Below are 18196 nucleotides of genomic sequence, written 5' to 3'. Positions count from 1 at the left end.
TTCCACTGTTACAGCCATTCAGTACTGTGAGCCATTACTAAAAGCTGTACCACTGGTTGTTTATTATGCTTTTTTTCCCCTTTGTTATTGGATGTCACCTGAAGCAGTATAAATCACCAGTGTTTCCTGCAAAATACTTTTTCTTGTTGTTATGAAAAGACTGTAGTGGATGGTATTGACTTCAGGCCTATCGTTTCCACAAACTTCAGTACATACGTGTTCTTGGAAGGGCAATTTAGTATCACTTGTCTATCACCGTTTAAAATTAGCACCTAAATATATTATTTCCCTCCTGCAAGACAGAAAACCAACCCACAGTACTGCTTCCATTATTTTGTTAGACAGTGTTGTGTTTATGTGGATTTGTGAGATACTGTAATTAAAGAAAACTATTGCTGGCCCAGTGGCAGAGTTCCAGTCCAGACTTTGTCTTTCAGCTTTAATGTCCTCTGTGGTCGGTAGGGGTATAGCATTCTGAGCAGGCTCACTCCAGAAGCCTTCACAAAGTGCTCAGAGCCTGAGGGCCTGGGTTCACTACATTTGTTCCTACAATCTGTTTTCTATAGGTGAGGAGAAGCTTATGATGACATGAAAGTGGTGCTCAGAAGCTAGTTGTAGGGTTTTTGTTTAAGGCCACATTGATTCTGCCTCTGCAGCTGTCCCCCAGAGTTTGGTTACTGAATCATACCAGCACAAATGCATTATCAACACCAGAATCGTAAGTTTTGTGAAATTATCCAGTAACTCAGATAATGATCATGATGTTCCTAACCTCTCTGCCCTCTGCTGCACTGTCTTATATTCTCTGATGCATATAAATCAGCAGATGCGCACTGCAGCAATACAATGGGAAGAATCATTATGGAGGCCTCTGTTTTGTCCAACAGAGCACTTTAAATCTTTGATAATAAATTCTTGAAAATGAGAACTTCCAAAAGATCAAACCTTTCTCAGCAGCATAGTGATAGCAAGAGTAAGGAAGGATCGCAGAAGACCATTACCTAAGTCCAGATAGAAATAAATTGCCAGAAATGACAGTTACGTTCTTTTCCCTTTCATAATTCCTAAGGAAAGCAGACCAGAGAGCATTCATTTTAGAGACTTGTTGTTCCACATGCCATTTAATAAAACGGTGTGTATGAATGTTAGCAGTCCTCAGGTTTGTTTAATGAATTGTGGTTTTCACATCTGTATGCAGACATTCTCTCTCTACTTTTAAACCCATGGGCCTCCTTCTCCCCATTCTGTGTTTCCAGTTGGCATTTGGACAGTCTTTTTCGTAGATGGTTTCTGAAGACTTGATTGAAGATTTAAAGAGATAATAACAGAATCCTGTTAGAAAAGGAATTTGATTTTATTCTAATGAGAAAAGAAAATATCTCCTATAAATTGGGATGGAATATAATTTTTAGTTTCTTGATAAGTTTGATCTTTCTTCCACTGTAATGAAAGTTATTAATGGGAGCAGCACTCAGTTCAGTCCTCCATTATACCATTTGATGCTATCTTGAAGTTCATGTCTCATTTTGGAAGAGTTTAATATAGGGCTGAATAACACCCTCAAAAAGCCAGTCAACTGCAAAGCAAAAAGCTCTGTCACTCTTACAGTGAAATATCTGTAAACACCTACTTTAAGAACAACTAAATAAGGACTAAGCATATAGAATGTTCATTTGCAGAAAGTGCAGGCACAGACTGTGATTTCTCTCATTACTATATAATATAGGTATGGTCTTGCCCGTAGACACCACTATTATATTTTTTCCAAGAAGAGAAGTAAGATATTAGCCAACAGAACAACCACCACCAAAAAATGAGCATGAGCATACAAATATGGTTAGACTCTGGGCAATTGATTCCTTGCCTGTGCCCTTAAAGAGGAGAGAAAGCTTGAGAGTCTTTTGGGTTTGTGCATGTCCACTAGCAGAATGAATGGCAGCAGCTTAAGACAACATTTATGTAAGGATGACTAGACATATTTCCTTTGACGTCTTAAAGACAATGCAGCATTCCATGTGCATACTTTGTAGCTCATAGGAATTTTAACAAAACCTACATGATGCCTATCTACATCTTTGGACACCTGAATTACCTACATGAAACTCATTTAGCTGTTTCTGAAAATGAGATTTCAGAATCTGCCTTCTATTGCAGTTACATTATGGCACCTTATGTGCCACATCCCACAGATTTAGTCATCCAGCATCTAAAAATAAGCACAAGATTGCAGAACCTACATAAGAGTGTTTGAATTGCTTGTAGTTAGTTTTCCCCTTAGAGCTAATCTCTGTAGAACCATGAACTTGGTCTTTAGGGATACAGCTTGTATAGTGTAAGATTCCTCGTCAAAACCAGGAATGACTGATATACTCTTTTGTCCACTCAGCATTGCAGCCAAAACTGAGTAGTAGCTGTCACTATTTCATTGCTGGGTAATGGGCAAGGTAGAGGCCACAGAAAACAAACTACAACTCCGATGGACTTCAGAAAACCAGTACTGCATTAAGCAAATGCTAAGCTTGAATTTTTAATTATTATTATTTCAGTGCCAACTTACATAATAGTTTTAAGTGAAGGTTGGTGTAGGGAAACATGTCAGGTGCTTAGCAGTCCCCCAGTGACAAATATACGCATAGAGCAAATAAGCAATTCGGTCTTTGCATCTGTTCCAGTCTTGGGATCTTTGGCAAGACTTGGAGGTAGGTGGCCTGATGTGGAAAGGTCAAAAGCTTTTTCCACAGGGAACTCAACTGCAACCATTTATTTTGTAGATGTTAGCATCAGTAGGTACTTACACTGAAGAACTTACACTTCACATCCAAGAAGGACAACTTCACTACCTGTTGCTACAGACCCACTCCTGTGAGGCACTGTACATCGAGGTCATCCGCCGCAGTAAAGGCATACTTCAAAGACTTTCTTCTTCCAGATATTGATTTCTAGATCTGTAGACACCTATGACAAAAAAAGTAGATTTGGTCTAATTGTTTTCTCAAGCAGCTGCTGAAAACCAAATCTCTTCCTCTGCTTCATGCAAAAAATCACTCAAAAGAGCACTATGCACCTTTCAGAAACTGGCAGGTTATTGATTACATTCGCTATGCTAAATGTCTGGCTTCATTCCTCAGACCTCATCAGCACCTTGTTTTTAGTCCAAGCTGCCAACAGATTGCTTATTCATCAGCTGATGCCACTCCAGCTTGCAGGTAGCATCTAAGTAGAGTTCCCTGAAAATTAAATTTTGAGGACATTAACCAATACGTGTTGTGTCTGATAGGTCATTAGGCAGATGAACAAAAATAGACCCTAATTTTGACATTTGGGCCCATGGGAACTCAAACTTCTTTAATTCAACCCAGTTAGCAAAGTTGGAATAACTTGAAATCCTGAAGCATGCGCAAGCTTTTGTATATGTGGAGAGTGAAGAAGTCATAGAAAAAATGTTTTTTCTTCATGACTTCAAAAGTTTGCATTTCAGTCAGGACTTCCAGTCTTGAGAATACTCATTTGTTGGTAGCTTACCACAGTGGCCACATGACTTATGAAGCTACATCTTTAGCCTAGATTATTTCCAGTTTCTTGAGTATTTTGTAGCTTCACATGATGCTCAAATTTAAAAATCAAGAAAATAAAAAGCAGTTTCCTGCCCATTTGTTACCAAATCAGGTCTTCACGAGACCAGCCCACAGTCAAACTGTTGACTGAGGAGTTCACCAAGACAACTGAATATTCACATTCCCTTCAGCCTCTCCTAACTGCCACCAACAGGGACTAGCTACACTGTTAGAAGGAAGATTTGTACAAAATCCACCTCCTGTCATTCTCCCACGCAGCACCTGCCTATTTTTATGGATGTCTCTTGTTCCCTTGCTCCCAGGGATGGGAATTGTAGTCACATTTGAAGCAAAACACATAAGAAGGGACTCATCATAAGTCTGTATTTTGTGAATTATTCAACTCTGAAAAACATTCTGTACTGGCCCAATTTATCATTGATATGCATGACTACTAATTGCATCTATTTCTTTTTAGTCTCCAACTAGGAACCCAACAGACAAGGAGCAGGTGCCTAATTAACAGAGGTAAGAGCATGTATATGAATGCACAGACGTCATGGAAACTGACCCTCATGGAAGTACTTTCCATCAGAGTGTGTTTGTGTTACAATAGAATGGAAGTGCAGCTCAGAGGTCTGATTTCACAAGATAAACCATAACCATTCAACATCCTGGTTTATACTAAAGCTGATTTCTTTGTCAGGTGTCAACTTACTCTCGTTACTGCAAGGCAGACTTGCCAGCAGTTAGACACTTACCTGACTTGTGGATGTAGCTGAAGAGAATTCCCATTATCACACCTAATAGAGTTTATACAACTAAAAGCTGTATTTATTAGAGTGTATCTATCTTTACACACTGATCCCATATGTGGTATCAAACATCTTGAATATCAAAACAAAGTTAAAGGCATAGATGTGTCCAGAAATGTTGATTAACCAAGAGACCAGTGGTCATTTAAGTGCTGCCAAACTTAGAGGTGATGATACTGTCTCCACAAAAAGCAGAATTTTCTGATGGTTGTGTTAATGATTATGAGGTTCTTGGATTTGGGCGTCTAATGAGATCTTTAATAGCTGTGGGTTTAATTACTATTTGCTACCTGTGTGCTTCCATGGATATCTCATAGCAGTTGTAAAACTGCAGGTCTGCCTTTCACTGAAACTTGATCATTAGAGTTGCTGCTAGGAGATAAAAGCACATAAATCTGGTTTACAGCATTCATTGGGCTGAGGGGGGTTAGTGGTTGGTTTTTTAATCAGTTCAGCTTTCAACATCTGTACCAAGAACAAACTGACCAGGAACTGAACTTAGATAAACATCTGAGGTTGCCGACCTCATGAATTATCTTGCATTCATTCTGAGAATAGGCAGCGAAATAATGACCTGGAAAGTTTCTTATTTTTCGCTCATTCCTCTGAAAAGGAAGGAGTCATGCAACCTTCTTATGCGTGGAAGAATGGTTGCCATTAGAAGTATAAGACCCAGAACAAGGATATCTGCATTCTGTTAATATACCTACAAATCTTCTTGAGAACTTTAACAAGTTTTCTGACCCTTGGTTTTCTTAGGCCCCAGATTTCTTCAGTTCATTGATCTCTGCAAGAACAGTCTGTGCTGAACAGCTCCAAAAGTCAGAGTTAGGTTTTCTTCTCCAGCTTCCTTTCCTTCAGATGAGTTTAGGACCTAAAAGTTTCAAAATTAAAGTTTATCCTTTTAGATATCAGTATCATTTGTAATTTTGCATTATTAGAATTATAAAAGAGATTAAGTAATATTTGTTCACAGTAACAAAATGATGCAACTTATTCCTGAACCCAAATGTAATTCTTAAAGGCCTTGTTAGATAAGTTGCTTTGAACCAATTTTCCTCTCCCACTTTTCCAGGTGGCAGGAATGTCATGTTACACTGTTATAACATTCCTTCTGTGGCACTGTAAAATGGACAGTCTTCAGTGAGGTCTTCCCTGCCACCCTTCTCCCATGCAAAGGAGAAGGCCGTTGCTCTTTCTGAGAGCCGTGTTGCCCTGTCTCATTTCTGAAGCCTGCTACCCTCCTACTCACACAAGTGCAGCGCCCACACCAAAAAGCAGTAGGTACCGCCTCTGCTGCTGCTTATCCTCCAAAGCACTTGTTCTCTTTAAGACGCCAAAAAAATTAGTCTTACCACATGACCTGAAATGAAAAATTACCACTCTTCCTTCAAAAGGCAGCTCAGCTCCTGTGTGGGGTTTCCCAACAGAGCTGTTGCCCTGAGTGGAGCTGAAGTGACCTACAATAGATGGGTAAAAAAATCACTGAGTCTTAAAAGCTCTGAAGCTAGAGATAACTATTATTATGAAAAGCTTGGTAATAGCAGAGGTGCTTATAAATTGCAGATGCTAAAGTGAGGTGAATCATTCAAGGGGGTGGGGGAATTACCCCTGGGATCAGAATGGGTGATCTCTGACATTTTTAGACAATTGTTATGTGGGAGAATTCGCAGAATGCAATTTATCCAGCACAGTCAATCAGTTCTGCTTGTGAATTATCCACACCGAACTCAGAGGTTCTCTTCTGCAAAATGTGGCCTCTCCAGAGCTTTCTGGCTGTTTTCTGTCTTTGGATTGCTTCAGATTGTATTAACAGAGTTGGAAAGTGAATGTTCATTTACCCCCACACACTGGAAAACATGCATTTAAGGTGAAGTTCTGAAATCCTCTGAGAAACTGAACTTCATGTCTGAAATCTCTGCTTCCAAACCCAACACTATGAAGTTGGGTTCTGGGTTTGTGGTTTTAGTTTTTTTTCTTTTTTTCCTCCTAAGACTCCAGTGTTCTTTATCAAAGTGATGAAATGCATTCAGTGGTGTACACAACAATAATGTGGATACCACTTAGGAGGACTGGACCTGAAGTCTGTCTGAAGACAGACTGCTATTTTTTAAATGAGATTGAGTTTTATTAATATTGCCAAAAAAATGCAGATAAAACATCCAAAAACTACATTTCTGTTGCTAATATTCTGACTCTCCAGAGTAGATTCTCCAACACCAGTGCAAGGCTCTTAGCTGTGGTGCTCTAGCCTACCCATACATGATCACACTTTCCTAATGACAGGAGGGAGAAGGAGAATGGAGTTGAGATCCAGCTGGTGGATCTGAAGGAGTTGATTGTGGTTTCGATTCCCTCATGTGTTCAATAAATACAGTGTTTGATCTGATTGTAAACTAGCATGACCAGTCTATTGAATAACAGGCATTATTTCTTACAGTGCGATTCGTAGGCCAGCTGCGCCTCAGTTTCCTCACCCTGGCATCCCACACATCTCTAAGCCAAATCCTAACACTCGGGCTCCAGCACATCCTGCTGTGAAACGGCCATTTGAGCATCGTTGTGCTTGCAGTATCTTGGAATCTCTCACCTGGGCCAACTGTGGAAGAAGTCCAGTATCACTAAAGCAAATTAATAAGACGTTTTGTAAAGTCAGCTATGAATTTTACATTTATTTCTTTGCCAATATATTTTTAAGATGCCAGCAGAGGATTTACATAAGGATACATTGTGTGCTTTGGGTAACTAGCTTTAAACTCATTTCAATTTTTCCATAATGCTTGATAATTGTTTAAAAGTAGAATTTATGCACTAAAGAGGAAGATCATGAAAATTTACTATGATTATGAAGTTCTAATACATAAGATTCAGGTTTTACTTTCTGTTAAGACATTTTTGTATAACCTTTTTATGTAAATTTGTTTTTCCTAGGAATAATAATTGTACTCCTTTACTAATTTAAATAATTGCACTCATAGCAAAGCTAATATCTAAAGTCAATCTATGTAAATTGGTACTAAAGTATCTACTAATGCATTAAAGTGATTACACGAATGGGGGTTACAAGGAAGTTGCGTTTTGTTTAATAAGTTGTCCAAGATAAGTGATAACCAGCAAGTCTATGGCATTTACAGCGCAAAAGTAAATGAATAAATATGGTTAATGGGTATAATGGTCTGCATTCCCACAGCAACGTACTCCAAAATTTAAGTGAGCATGTAACAAGACAACAGTATGCAAGATGACTTCCTCTACTTCACAAATAAGAGGGGAAAACCGTCCCATTTGCAGTTTTCAGAGGGTATAAAAGACTATTTTATCTTTCAGGCAAGTAGGAGCTTAAATAGACTTCCCCCACCCCAGTTATGCGAGCTTTTCAGAAGCTTTCTTACAAAGCAGGTTCATGTCCTGTTACTCAAAACTGCCTCTGCAGAGATCTTAATCTTGACTAACCTCTTAGTTGTGCATTATTCACAGACCCCTTTAAGCACCTAATCCATAGCAAGCCTCCCCTCAAGCTCTCTGCAGTGCTGAATCTCTGCTTTGCATGCCTTAGGAGATGCTTAACCTTTAGTTAGGAAAAACTGAATACTACTTAGAACCAGAAACTGTTTTATGTAAAACTTCATGACATGTTAATGTGACACCCAAATGTGGAAGAGGGGAATGGGTTTGATATTCAGACCTTAAGAAAGAGCCTTGATGGTCATATTATTTTTCCAATTTCAGCAGATTATTGTGCCAAGAACTGTTGCAAACAGAAATAAGCTAAAAAGACAATTCTAGGATTTTAAAATAATGACAGAACTTGCAAGTTTGTGTCCCACATATAGCTTTAGGCTAATTAAGCTTCTATTTTGAATGGGTGATTAAATGTTTTCAGGAAATTATCAGTTCTCTGGGGAAACCCCCTATTTCTGTTAGAAACACTCCCACAAATACTGCAGATGTATTGCTCTGAAGTCATAAATATTCAGTGACTGCTGTATTAGTGTGGCAACACAGCTTTGTGCTCCATACCTCAAGGGAAGCCTTTGTATGTGAACCACATCAAAAGCCTTGAAACATATAACATTTACCAGATCTGGAAATACAGTCAGTGTGTCTGAACGGAGGGACATGAGACTGCTTTAGAGGGGAGAGGAGCTGTGATGTTTTAAGGCTTACATTGCCCTGTAAAAGCGGCAAGAAAGGGAGTGGGGAGAATTACTTGGAAATTTAAATGTGTATAAGCTGTTATTCTCCCTTATGAGGTTCCTGTCCTTCCCCACCAAAAAACCCTGTTTATATTCCGATAACCCTAGCTAGCCAGTGTATCCCCTGGCAAGCATTCCTGAGGAGCTGACATACATTGCAAAGAGCACACAACACATGAGAAGTTTCTTCATGTCAATACCTGCTCTCTTTTCCGAAGTTTGTTGCTTGTATCTGTAGCAGAGGAGATGAAGGGACCTTTTGGAGGGATGTCAGTCCTTGCAGATCTCAACGCAGGATCCCAGTACCCTCTGTGCTGGCAAAAGGAGAGGCAGTGATTCCTTTGCCCCAGTGAGGGAGCACCTGGGAAACAGAGAGATTTGATGTCAATGGTAAGAAACAGAACAGAATATGTATCAACACAAAGCACAGAAAGTTACATCAAGGAAACCATGTGGATTTCCTAAGGAAAAGAAAGGAAGTAACAACATAGCAACAGAACCAAACAAACTAGAAGCCAGAGTGTGGTTCCTTCAGGAAATCAAAAAAAGGGTGTACTCTGTCTATGTATGAACAAGCATGTGCATCGCCAGTGCAGGAGGTATGATGCACCATGACTTCCAGCCCAAGGTGGTTTAGGATTCCCCATTACAAAGCAACCCACGTTCTCTGCTTTCGCTACTTCATTCAAACCTGGCTTTTAAGTACACAAGGTACAGTGGTGCAGGTTTCAGCAGCACACAAGCATAGCACTGTTTCCAGCTGGGATCACAACCAGGGAATTCCCATTTGCTAAAAAGTGAAGTAGGGAAGAAACCATTGCCTTGTTCACAGGGTAATACCACCAAAGAGGATTTTAGAAGTTTCAAGGCCAAATTCAAGCCCCAGCAACATTAGTGAGATTTAAAAGGTAAAAAGCATCGGTACTCTTTGAGAGGGAAGGGGAGGAGAGGACAGGCAGAGTCACCTCTCCTCTTTTTCATCAGTGAAGCATTTGCTTAGCGGGAATTTTCATAAGCCCTCACAGCCAACACATGCTCTTCTTTTCTTCCTTTTTAACCTCCTCGCAGTTCTCCTAAGGCTGTGTCATTCTTCCAGGCAGCCAGCACACCTAGTGTTTGACAGCTGAGGGTGAAATAGACACACATAGGTTAGTACCTCCTCTGACTCCTGCTATTGTACTGTACAACAACAAAGACCCTTTCAGTGTCTTACATGTCTCGCATCTCAGGTCAGTTGCGGTCAGTATACAAAATCTTCCTGACAAATTGCAGTCCATGACACTGATTTCTGTGGTATGAAATTCTGCAATGGCTAAGCACCAAGTTGAGAACTTTTGTTCATTGGAGTTTCATCACCACAAACACACTGAATTCCAACCACCAATACATACTCTGAGGCACCACTTAAGGCTTCAGAGAAAAAATGAAGGGAAGAATGCTTTCCCCCCACCTACCCCCAAAGGGCATTTCTGAATCTCAGTGTAGTTCATTATGTGCAAGCTACAAGCAAAATCATTACACTTCCACAAAAATAAAAGCATCTGTTTCCCACCCTGTCACGTGCAGTATCCACAGTGCTGCTGCAGGATTTCCATGTATTTCCCCAAGGTGTGCCGCTGAACTTCGAGCATGGTTATAAGGAGACATTCTGACACAGGAAGGCCTGAAATTTTGCTAATCAAATGTGCATTATTAACAGGAAACACCAGCAAGCAGCTCTTTAGCAGTGCATAAATGATTAAGTCAAGTCAGTCACAAGAGCCTGAAGGTACAAGAGCCTGAAAGCTCACAGCTGACATAAGATCCCTGTTGTAGGTGCTCAACTGTTTTCTTCATTGTAAGCTGGGAGATGGACTAATTGATCAGCAAAAGACCACCACCCTCCCGTTCCAGCTGCCAGCGTGTGTCCTATCAAACTGATCATCCACCCAGAAATAAACGTTTTAAACATGGTGACAGCCAAGAGAAAGAAAACAATACAAAGAGATTAACAGTGAACCACGATTAGCAGTGGATAAAACTCATGTCAGGGTCCTGTGCACAGCCTGGCTTACCTGGCAGGAGGAGTCTTATGATGGGGGAGGTTTCACTGGGTCATCAGTGCTCAAAGGTTATCCACTCTTCTCTATTGTAACTCACCATTCAGATGCAGGCCATCACCAGTGAGGGTGCCACATGGCCTTGCTGGATGTTCACCCTGTGAATAAATACTTGTAGCATTTCAATAGCAGTGTAACATATAACAGAATGAGAATTAATCTAATGACCTGCCCTCATTTTATTAAAGAAGCTGTAAGCCTCGGAGGAGTGTAAGTGATGCTGAAGATGCGTTTCAGTCTTGGTAGGAAACCTCTACTGTGATAAGAGCAGGAGCAAAATGACAAGAGTTGTCCTGGCAGTCCTCAAGGGGTGTTAATAATGAAGCAGAGACAAGACCATGTAGACTGACCGCTCATCTCCTTCACTTCCTTTATCCAACTTTCATCCTGACAAACTTCCACAGTACTGAAATGCAACTCTGAACTGAATCATTCCACAGACAGGCCCCAAGATAAGCCCTCAGCAAGCAGGTGGAGGGATGTAGCTGGTCTCAGACCACTCCACACATGCTGGGCTGCAGTAACTGAGATTAAGAACTGCATCAAGAGAGCAGGGAAGAATTTGATGGAGACAGAAAACTGACACAGGGAAGGGACAGTCAGCTGATGCTGGACACTCAGAATAATAACTCTGAAGACCTACAACCAACATCATTGCCTGCTCCCAACAGTTAGTCTGAAAGCCTGGAAAAGCCTCTCAGGAAGGAGAGCACAGGTCTCAGCTCAGTTCTGCAAAACACCCTGTTCAAAGAGGGCAGGGGGTCAGCATAGGTGAAGAATCCATTGAGGCTGCCCAACATGGATGCTCCCCAGTCAGTATGGTGCACAGTGCAAAGTAAAACATACATGTATTAGCTGCGATTGGTTGCAGATGCAAATGACACAAGATACTTGCACATATGGGATAGCTCAGCCACAGCAGTTGTCTAAAAGAAAACCATGTGTGGAAAGCTTGCCAGCAGAAGTTTACTGTTGCCATATACACAGAGAATGCACCTAGCCTGGTGAAAGGAAAACAAACCAACAAAAGAAACAAAAGCAAAAAGCAGTATTTTTAGTCAGCCAGTATTCAAGTTCATTAATCTCAATGCTAAGATGACTCATTATGAACCTGTGGTTTCATTCCTGGCAAAAGACAGGCCAGAATATTTCACCCCAAGGCACTTGCCTATGAAGGTTTGGTGGGTTACAGCAGCTCTTCACAAAGTCACCTTGGACCCAGTATGTTTCAAGGCAAAACACACGGGTGTAACACCTGTCTGAAGGACTTGGTCCTGGCAGAGGTTTGTCTAGTTAACCCCCTTTCTCTTGCTCTGCTTCATTAAGTGCTGTTATCAGAAGTCTTTTCATACAAAGGTACTTCTAGATAAAGAATATGAAAATACCTCTGAAAACATCTTTTCCCTTCTTAAGCTGAGATCACAAAGCAGCCTTGGTAAACTTCGTTGTCATTTTGGAACTTACAACACACAGATCTACCTGCAAGGCATGGGCTGGCATGCATCCTTGCTGTTTACTTACGCTCCAGGAAAACCCACATGCCTCAGTCTGGAGATGAGGATCTGTGTACATAATATATACAGCACCCTGCTCCACAGCATGGATTTCAGTCACACTCCAAAGACAAGCAGCAGTAAGTAAGCAAACAGCCATACCTCAAGTAACCTCACCCCCTCGGGTGATCACATCAGGGTTTTATACCCTTTGTCACCCAAACGCAGTGTCTGTCCAACTCCAACCCCAGACACCCAAGGAATGCAGGCACCCAAGCATGCTTGTGAATGCCATGGTTGGAAGTGAATCCCTGGAAGTTTGGTATAGACAGCATGTAGTATTTCTGCATCAAAGCTCCTTTACACACACAAGGATGCTTCATGATGTCCTTTGTATTCCCCTGTGCCACAGGGCTGTTGTGAACACAGTTGCAGTGCGGATGGCAGGGCACTCAAGTGTCATTAGAAAAAATAATAAGCAAAAATAAGACTCAAGAGCCATGCGAGTACCAGTGGTGAGGCCACAGAGAGAAGCTGCAGCTCAGCACAGCTCCTCCCCACCTGCTGTTAACCAGCCCAGCAGACACTAGCAGCTGCCTTGCTTCCAGGCAGAGCCCCAGGTTCTCCCAGGTCACAGTTCTGGGCTCACAGCACACAGGGGCAGTATGGAGAGACACTTGTTCTCTGGTGAAGGACATGGGGAATGGGAAAGGATTAGCAAGGGGTAACTTGCACTATTAGTTCAAGAGGGAAGCCTTTGTTTAAGTATGTCTTCAACAGCTCCACCACAGCCCATACAGCCAACAACTTATATTAGTCTTCTATTTTAGGGTGGATTCAGTCAATCTATGGATGTGATAAATGAAGTTCCTGATGCTGTTTCTACTGATCAGTTATATCCCTTTGGAGCCGAGCAAGCTTCTTCATTAATATCTACACCATTAAAGTCAATTTTTTTTCTAGCTGTAGCACATAAGCACTTGTGGAGTGCTATTAATACACAGATGGCACAGAGGTAGTGCAGGGGAATCCACCAACTGCAGTGCATGTTTTCTCCTGCACTCCTTCCACACCCTTCCTCTTTGACAGTTTCAATCTCACTTGACACATCAAGCCCAGCAGTGGTGCCTGTGCTCTGGGGTAAGCCAGACTGACTGACAAGTGATGAGGCCGAAACAGGCGAGCAACCTCCGCCTCAGCTCTGCAGAGGATTCTTCTCTCCTTGATCTATCTAATGAGGTTTATGTTACTTTTACACCATACCCAACTTGGCTCAGTTAATTAAGGGGAGGCTAAAATGACACTAACAAAACCCATCTCCTGTGGGGAAAAATGACGAGTGTTTTCATTTCTCAGCGTTAGACACCTGGGGTAACAGAAGGAAGGGAAAGAAAGAGGCAGCAGCATTCCTCTGCTCTCACGATTTCATTGCTATTTGAGCATTGTCACATCATTTCTTATTTTCTCTTGCCCACTTAAAATAGAAGTTTACAAGATGTGAACAAGCTGTACAAGGAGCCTCAGAAGAAAGATACATTATAGAACTTCTCAGGCAGGGGTATTTCTTTCCTGGATACCTTTTGTTAGTGTCTCCTGCTGAGTGAGCTTGAGCGCTGAATTTGGTTGCCATCACACAGTATGCGGTAGCTCAATTCTTATGGGTTTTTTTGTTTGTTTTGCACAAGTGTCATTAAGAACATCTTGTATTCTATTTCTGACTGTTGATCTGAATACAGCTTCTGTTTCTTTTGCCAGCTTTATGTACTAAGTGTCAGCTTTGTGTCTAATCGCATGCCTCGCAGACACACGCAAGATAAACAAAAACTGCACACTGGAGGCATGTCAGAGTGAAAACACATACTGTTTGCAGAATTAAGCTGAGATGGGGATTCTAACTAAATGAGCTCTCTAGAGCACGGGTCGGCTTCCCAAAATAGTCTTAGAGAAAGCTACACTTCAGCCATCCCTACAAACAGTAACACTTCCTACAGTCCAGTGCTGCAACACACTGACTGTTTGCCTTGAAGGGACGGCAGGTATGGTACTATTCTGTAAAACGAGGAAAGCAGATGATTGTGCAGATTGAAAGCAGGCTCCCTTCCTCCTCCTAGATGAGACAAGATGGCTTAACCCCAGCATGGGAGTTGGAAGCAACATCCTAGCACAGGGATCTTTAAATTGAGTCTCCCCTTTCCAGCTCATCCACAGCAGTTACTGAGCTGTCATTAGTCCCCACTGAGCACCAGGATTAACTGGATGAAGGCCAACAACTTCCTGAATGTCAAGGAAAGCATAGCTTCCCATTTGCAGCACAGACCAGTTAATACTTCAGAGGTGAGAGCCGACTGCTCAAAATGCCACATCCACAACCACAATGCAGTCAGTCAGTTATCCAGGCCTGGCGGTCATTATAATCCTTATGTCGCTACTCTCTAACTCAATTTTGAGTGTAAGACGCTTGGCTTGCACCAAATAACCTAGATTAATAGCTAACATTGTAAAAGCTCTTATAGTGTCTAAGGCGCTACTGAAGAAAAAGCAGAAATCTGACCTGCACAGCCTCTTTGGTCATTGTCCAACTGGAGTCAAAGCAAAATTTGACCGAATTTTGTACAGGTATGGGACGCTCCTTCTCCAAGCTAGCTTAAGCATCCCCCTTATCTTTCAGCAAAATATAGGAACAAAATGCAGCGGCAAGGCATATGAATCAACTTGTACATGTAGGGATGCATGCAGACTCTGTGGCACCGGCAACAGGGTGAAAACAAACTGCTCTGCCGTTGGGAGGAGACTGTTTCAGTTCACTGAGCAGGTTGGTAACTCCAAGGCTATAAGACAGACTACACTCGGGAGTACAAGGTGCATTTTTTTCCCCAGTAGTTGACAGAAGGCAGTTCAGATACTGCTTTCCACAGGATACCAAGTTAGCATAAACAAAAGTCATGGCTAATGAGATTATATAGCATTAGGGCAAGTCACACTATGGAAAGCATGTAAGTAGTGTAGCTCAAAGGAAGCCACATAGTCATGTTTGCTTTTCTCCTGCTCTACCTTGCCCAAACACCTACTGTGTCTGTATGAACAGCTTGGCCTAATACCCCTCCTCCCTCAATCCCCTCCTATCCTGGCCTGGTACCTGCCTTGAGGAAGAAGAGCCAATATCCCACCACATACTTCTTACTTCCCCCTTCTGCTTGGTTGCCTACCCAGGTGGCCATAAAGGACATGGCACACCAGCTAACCCTTCTGCAGCCATGAAGAAATTGAGTTCTTCTGTATTGCTCCTTATAGCCAGCTACAGCCAAACCACAACACTGTGCAGAGAGAAACCAGTTCAATGGTGGAAAACAGTCTTTTTCTTCATGAACAGGTCACAGATCCCATCAAATTGAACAGACTAATGAAACATCCACACTTCTGTTTTGCTTCACTGACCTAATCCGTTTGCTAATCACTTTGGGGTTTGGGATATCAGAAAATCCCATAGCCAGTCTCTTGCTCAGTGTCACAGAGCCAAGCTCTCCTTATCTTGCAGCTTTCCATGGAGCATTAAGTTAAGCAAGATTCCCTGTACTCACCACAGGAGCTGCTGCTTATTTATTCAGGAAATTCAAGCATGCTTTGAAGAACCCTGGCAGCCAGGGCATTTTCCCCATTCGTAAAGAGTGCAGAAACAAAAATATGCCCAAGACAAAACCACATTGAATTCAAAGAGCTGGGGGAGTAAAGACCCCTCCATCCTCTTCTCACTTGCATATATCATTCTAAAGAGCACATTAAAGTGGTGGGTGAGGCAATTTCAAGCTTTCTCTTTGCACCCACAGCTTTTGTTGCACTTACCTCCGTTCAGTCATTCATTCATGCTCTCTCAGCCACCCGCCCACAGATATTCCTTGCTGACAGCCCAGCTGCACACAGGCATTCAGCATTACAGTAAGGGCTTTCGTGACTCTGGTGTTGAAAGAAGAGAAGCAGTGGGGACAGGATGCTTACAAAGCCTGCACAAGGTGGACTGTCACAGCTTTACATTGCAAAAGCATGCAATATATGCTGTCCTCAACTAACTGATGCAAGTTCACTGAAACAGCCCCCAGGGGCTACTAGCAAGAACAAGTAGTTGCTAATTAGAGATCCAGAGGCAGCATCAGTAACCATCAAACACAGCAAGCGGGGTTTTCAAAGAAGCTGAAGGCAGCTGAAACTGAAGAGCTTGAACTGGAAAAGCTCAGACTTATTAGCCATGGAAGAGGCAGCCCCCTCTCTCCCGCCCCATTACAGTCACTGCATCGGAGGCACCCCCGCTCACCCAGTAGACCCAGGGTACAGGAATACTGGACAAACCCCACAGTCTTCTCCAGAGGCAAAGGCAGCTGCCAGGTTGTGTGTGCTCAGCTGCAGTGCAACACTGCCCATGGCCTCACCAGCACCGCATGATCACAAACCTCCCACTGCTGAGCCTGGAGACCCACACTGGGCTCTTCCCAGGGCAGACATGCACTGAAAATCATATTTTATTAATAGTAGCTCCCTACCTGCACAAACTTCCCGATGACTGGAAAAAGGGAAATATAACCCCCATTTTAAGAAGGGGAAAATGGATGACCTGGGGAATCATAGACCAGTCAGTCTCACCTCTGTGCCTGGCAAAATCTTGGAGCACATTCTCCTGGAAGGCATGCTAAGGCACATGAAAAACAACAAGGTGCTTGGTGACAGCCAGCATGGCTTCACTAAGGGGAAATCCTGCCTGACCAATTTGGTGGCCTTCTATGGTGGGGCTATGGAACTGATGGACAAGGGTAAAGCAGCTGATGTCATCTACCTGGACTTGTGCAAAGCATTTGACACTGTCCCACACGACATCCTTCTCTCTGAATTGGAGAGACATCAATTTGATGGATGGACCACTCGGTGGATAAAGAACTGGCTGGATGGCTGCACAGAAAGAGTTGTGGTCAATGGCTCGATGTCCGGCTGGAGACCGGTAACGAGTGGTGTCCCTCAGGGATTGGTGTTGGGACCGGTCTTGTTCAACATCTTTGTCGGTGACAGGGACAGAGGGATTGAGTGTGACCTCAGCAAGTTTGCCGATGACACCAAGCTGTGTGGTCCGGTTGATATGCTGGAGGGAAGGGATGCCATCCAGAGGGACCTTGACACGCTTGTGAGGTGGGCTGATGCCAACCTTATGAAGTTCAACCATGCCAAGTGCAAGGTCCTACAGCTGGGTCGGACCAATCCCAGGCACAGCTACAGGTTGGGCAGAGAAGAGATTCAGAGCAGCCCTGCAGAGAAGGACTTGGGGGTGCTGGTCAATGACAAAATGAACATGAGCCGGCTTCAGTGTGCGCTCGCAGCCCAGAAAGCCAACCGTATCCTGGGCTGCATCCAAAGGAGCGTGACCAGCAGGGCGAAGGAGGTGATCCTGCCCCTCTACTCTGCTCTTGTGAGACCTCACCTGGAGTATTGTGTGCTGTTCTGGTGTCCCCAACATAAAAAGGACATGGAACTGCTGGAACAAGTGCAGAGGAGGGCCATGAGGATGATCAGGGGACTGGAGCACCTCCCGTACGAAGACAGGCTGAGGAAATTGGGGCTGTTCAGCCTGGAGAAGAGAAGGCTGCGTGGGGACCTCATAGCAGCCTTCCAGTATCTGAAGGGGCCTATAGGGATGCTGGGGAGGGACTCTTCGTCAGGGACTGTAGTGACAGGACAAGGGGTAATGGGTTAAAACTTAAACAGGGGAAGTTTAGATTGGAGATAAGGAGGAAATTCTTTCCTCTTAGGGTGGTGAGGCACTGGAATGGGTTACCCAGGGGTGTTGTGAGTGCTCCATCCCTGGCAGTGTTCAAGGCCAGGTTGGACAGAGCCTTGTGTGGGATGGTTTAGTGTGAGGTGTCTCTGCCCATGGCAGGGGGGTTGGAACTAGATGATCTTGAGGTCCTTTCCAACCCTAACCATTCTGTGATTCTATGATATGCAATAGCAAAGGGAAGCCATGATGGGGCAAAAGCATGGTGCATAATTGCATGAATGGCA

At 43.0% G+C, this 18196-nt stretch overlaps 1 protein-coding gene and 1 long non-coding RNA gene across 11 annotated transcripts in view; one reads left to right on the top strand and one right to left on the bottom strand.

Moving 5' to 3' along the window:
* BANK1 (B cell scaffold protein with ankyrin repeats 1) overlaps positions 1 to 4023 on the top strand; it is a 136403-nt gene extending 132380 nt beyond the window's left edge. The window contains 1 exon segment of the mRNA XM_065691256.1: positions 1062 to 4023. Within this exon segment, the coding sequence (XP_065547328.1) occupies positions 1062 to 1219 (158 nt within the window). The 3' untranslated portion in view covers positions 1220 to 4023.
* LOC136020292 (uncharacterized) overlaps positions 1093 to 18196 on the bottom strand; it is a 34320-nt gene continuing 17216 nt past the window's right edge. The window contains exons 1-6 of one of the 10 annotated variants that reach the window (XR_010615268.1): positions 9779 to 12417; positions 9531 to 9688; positions 8766 to 8926; positions 5076 to 5243; positions 2558 to 2955; positions 1093 to 1332 (exon numbers count right to left, since the gene is read on the bottom strand). This is a non-coding gene — a long non-coding RNA (uncharacterized LOC136020292). The other 9 variants (XR_010615273.1, XR_010615271.1, XR_010615267.1 and 6 more) reach the window with 9 other exon arrangements.

This window comes from Lathamus discolor, chromosome 1 (genome assembly GCF_037157495.1).
Source record: "Lathamus discolor isolate bLatDis1 chromosome 1, bLatDis1.hap1, whole genome shotgun sequence".
NCBI classification, from domain to species: domain Eukaryota; kingdom Metazoa; phylum Chordata; class Aves; order Psittaciformes; family Psittacidae; genus Lathamus; species Lathamus discolor.
The sequence above is the reverse complement of the archived record's forward strand: the minus strand, read 5'-3'. Positions and strand labels throughout refer to the sequence as shown.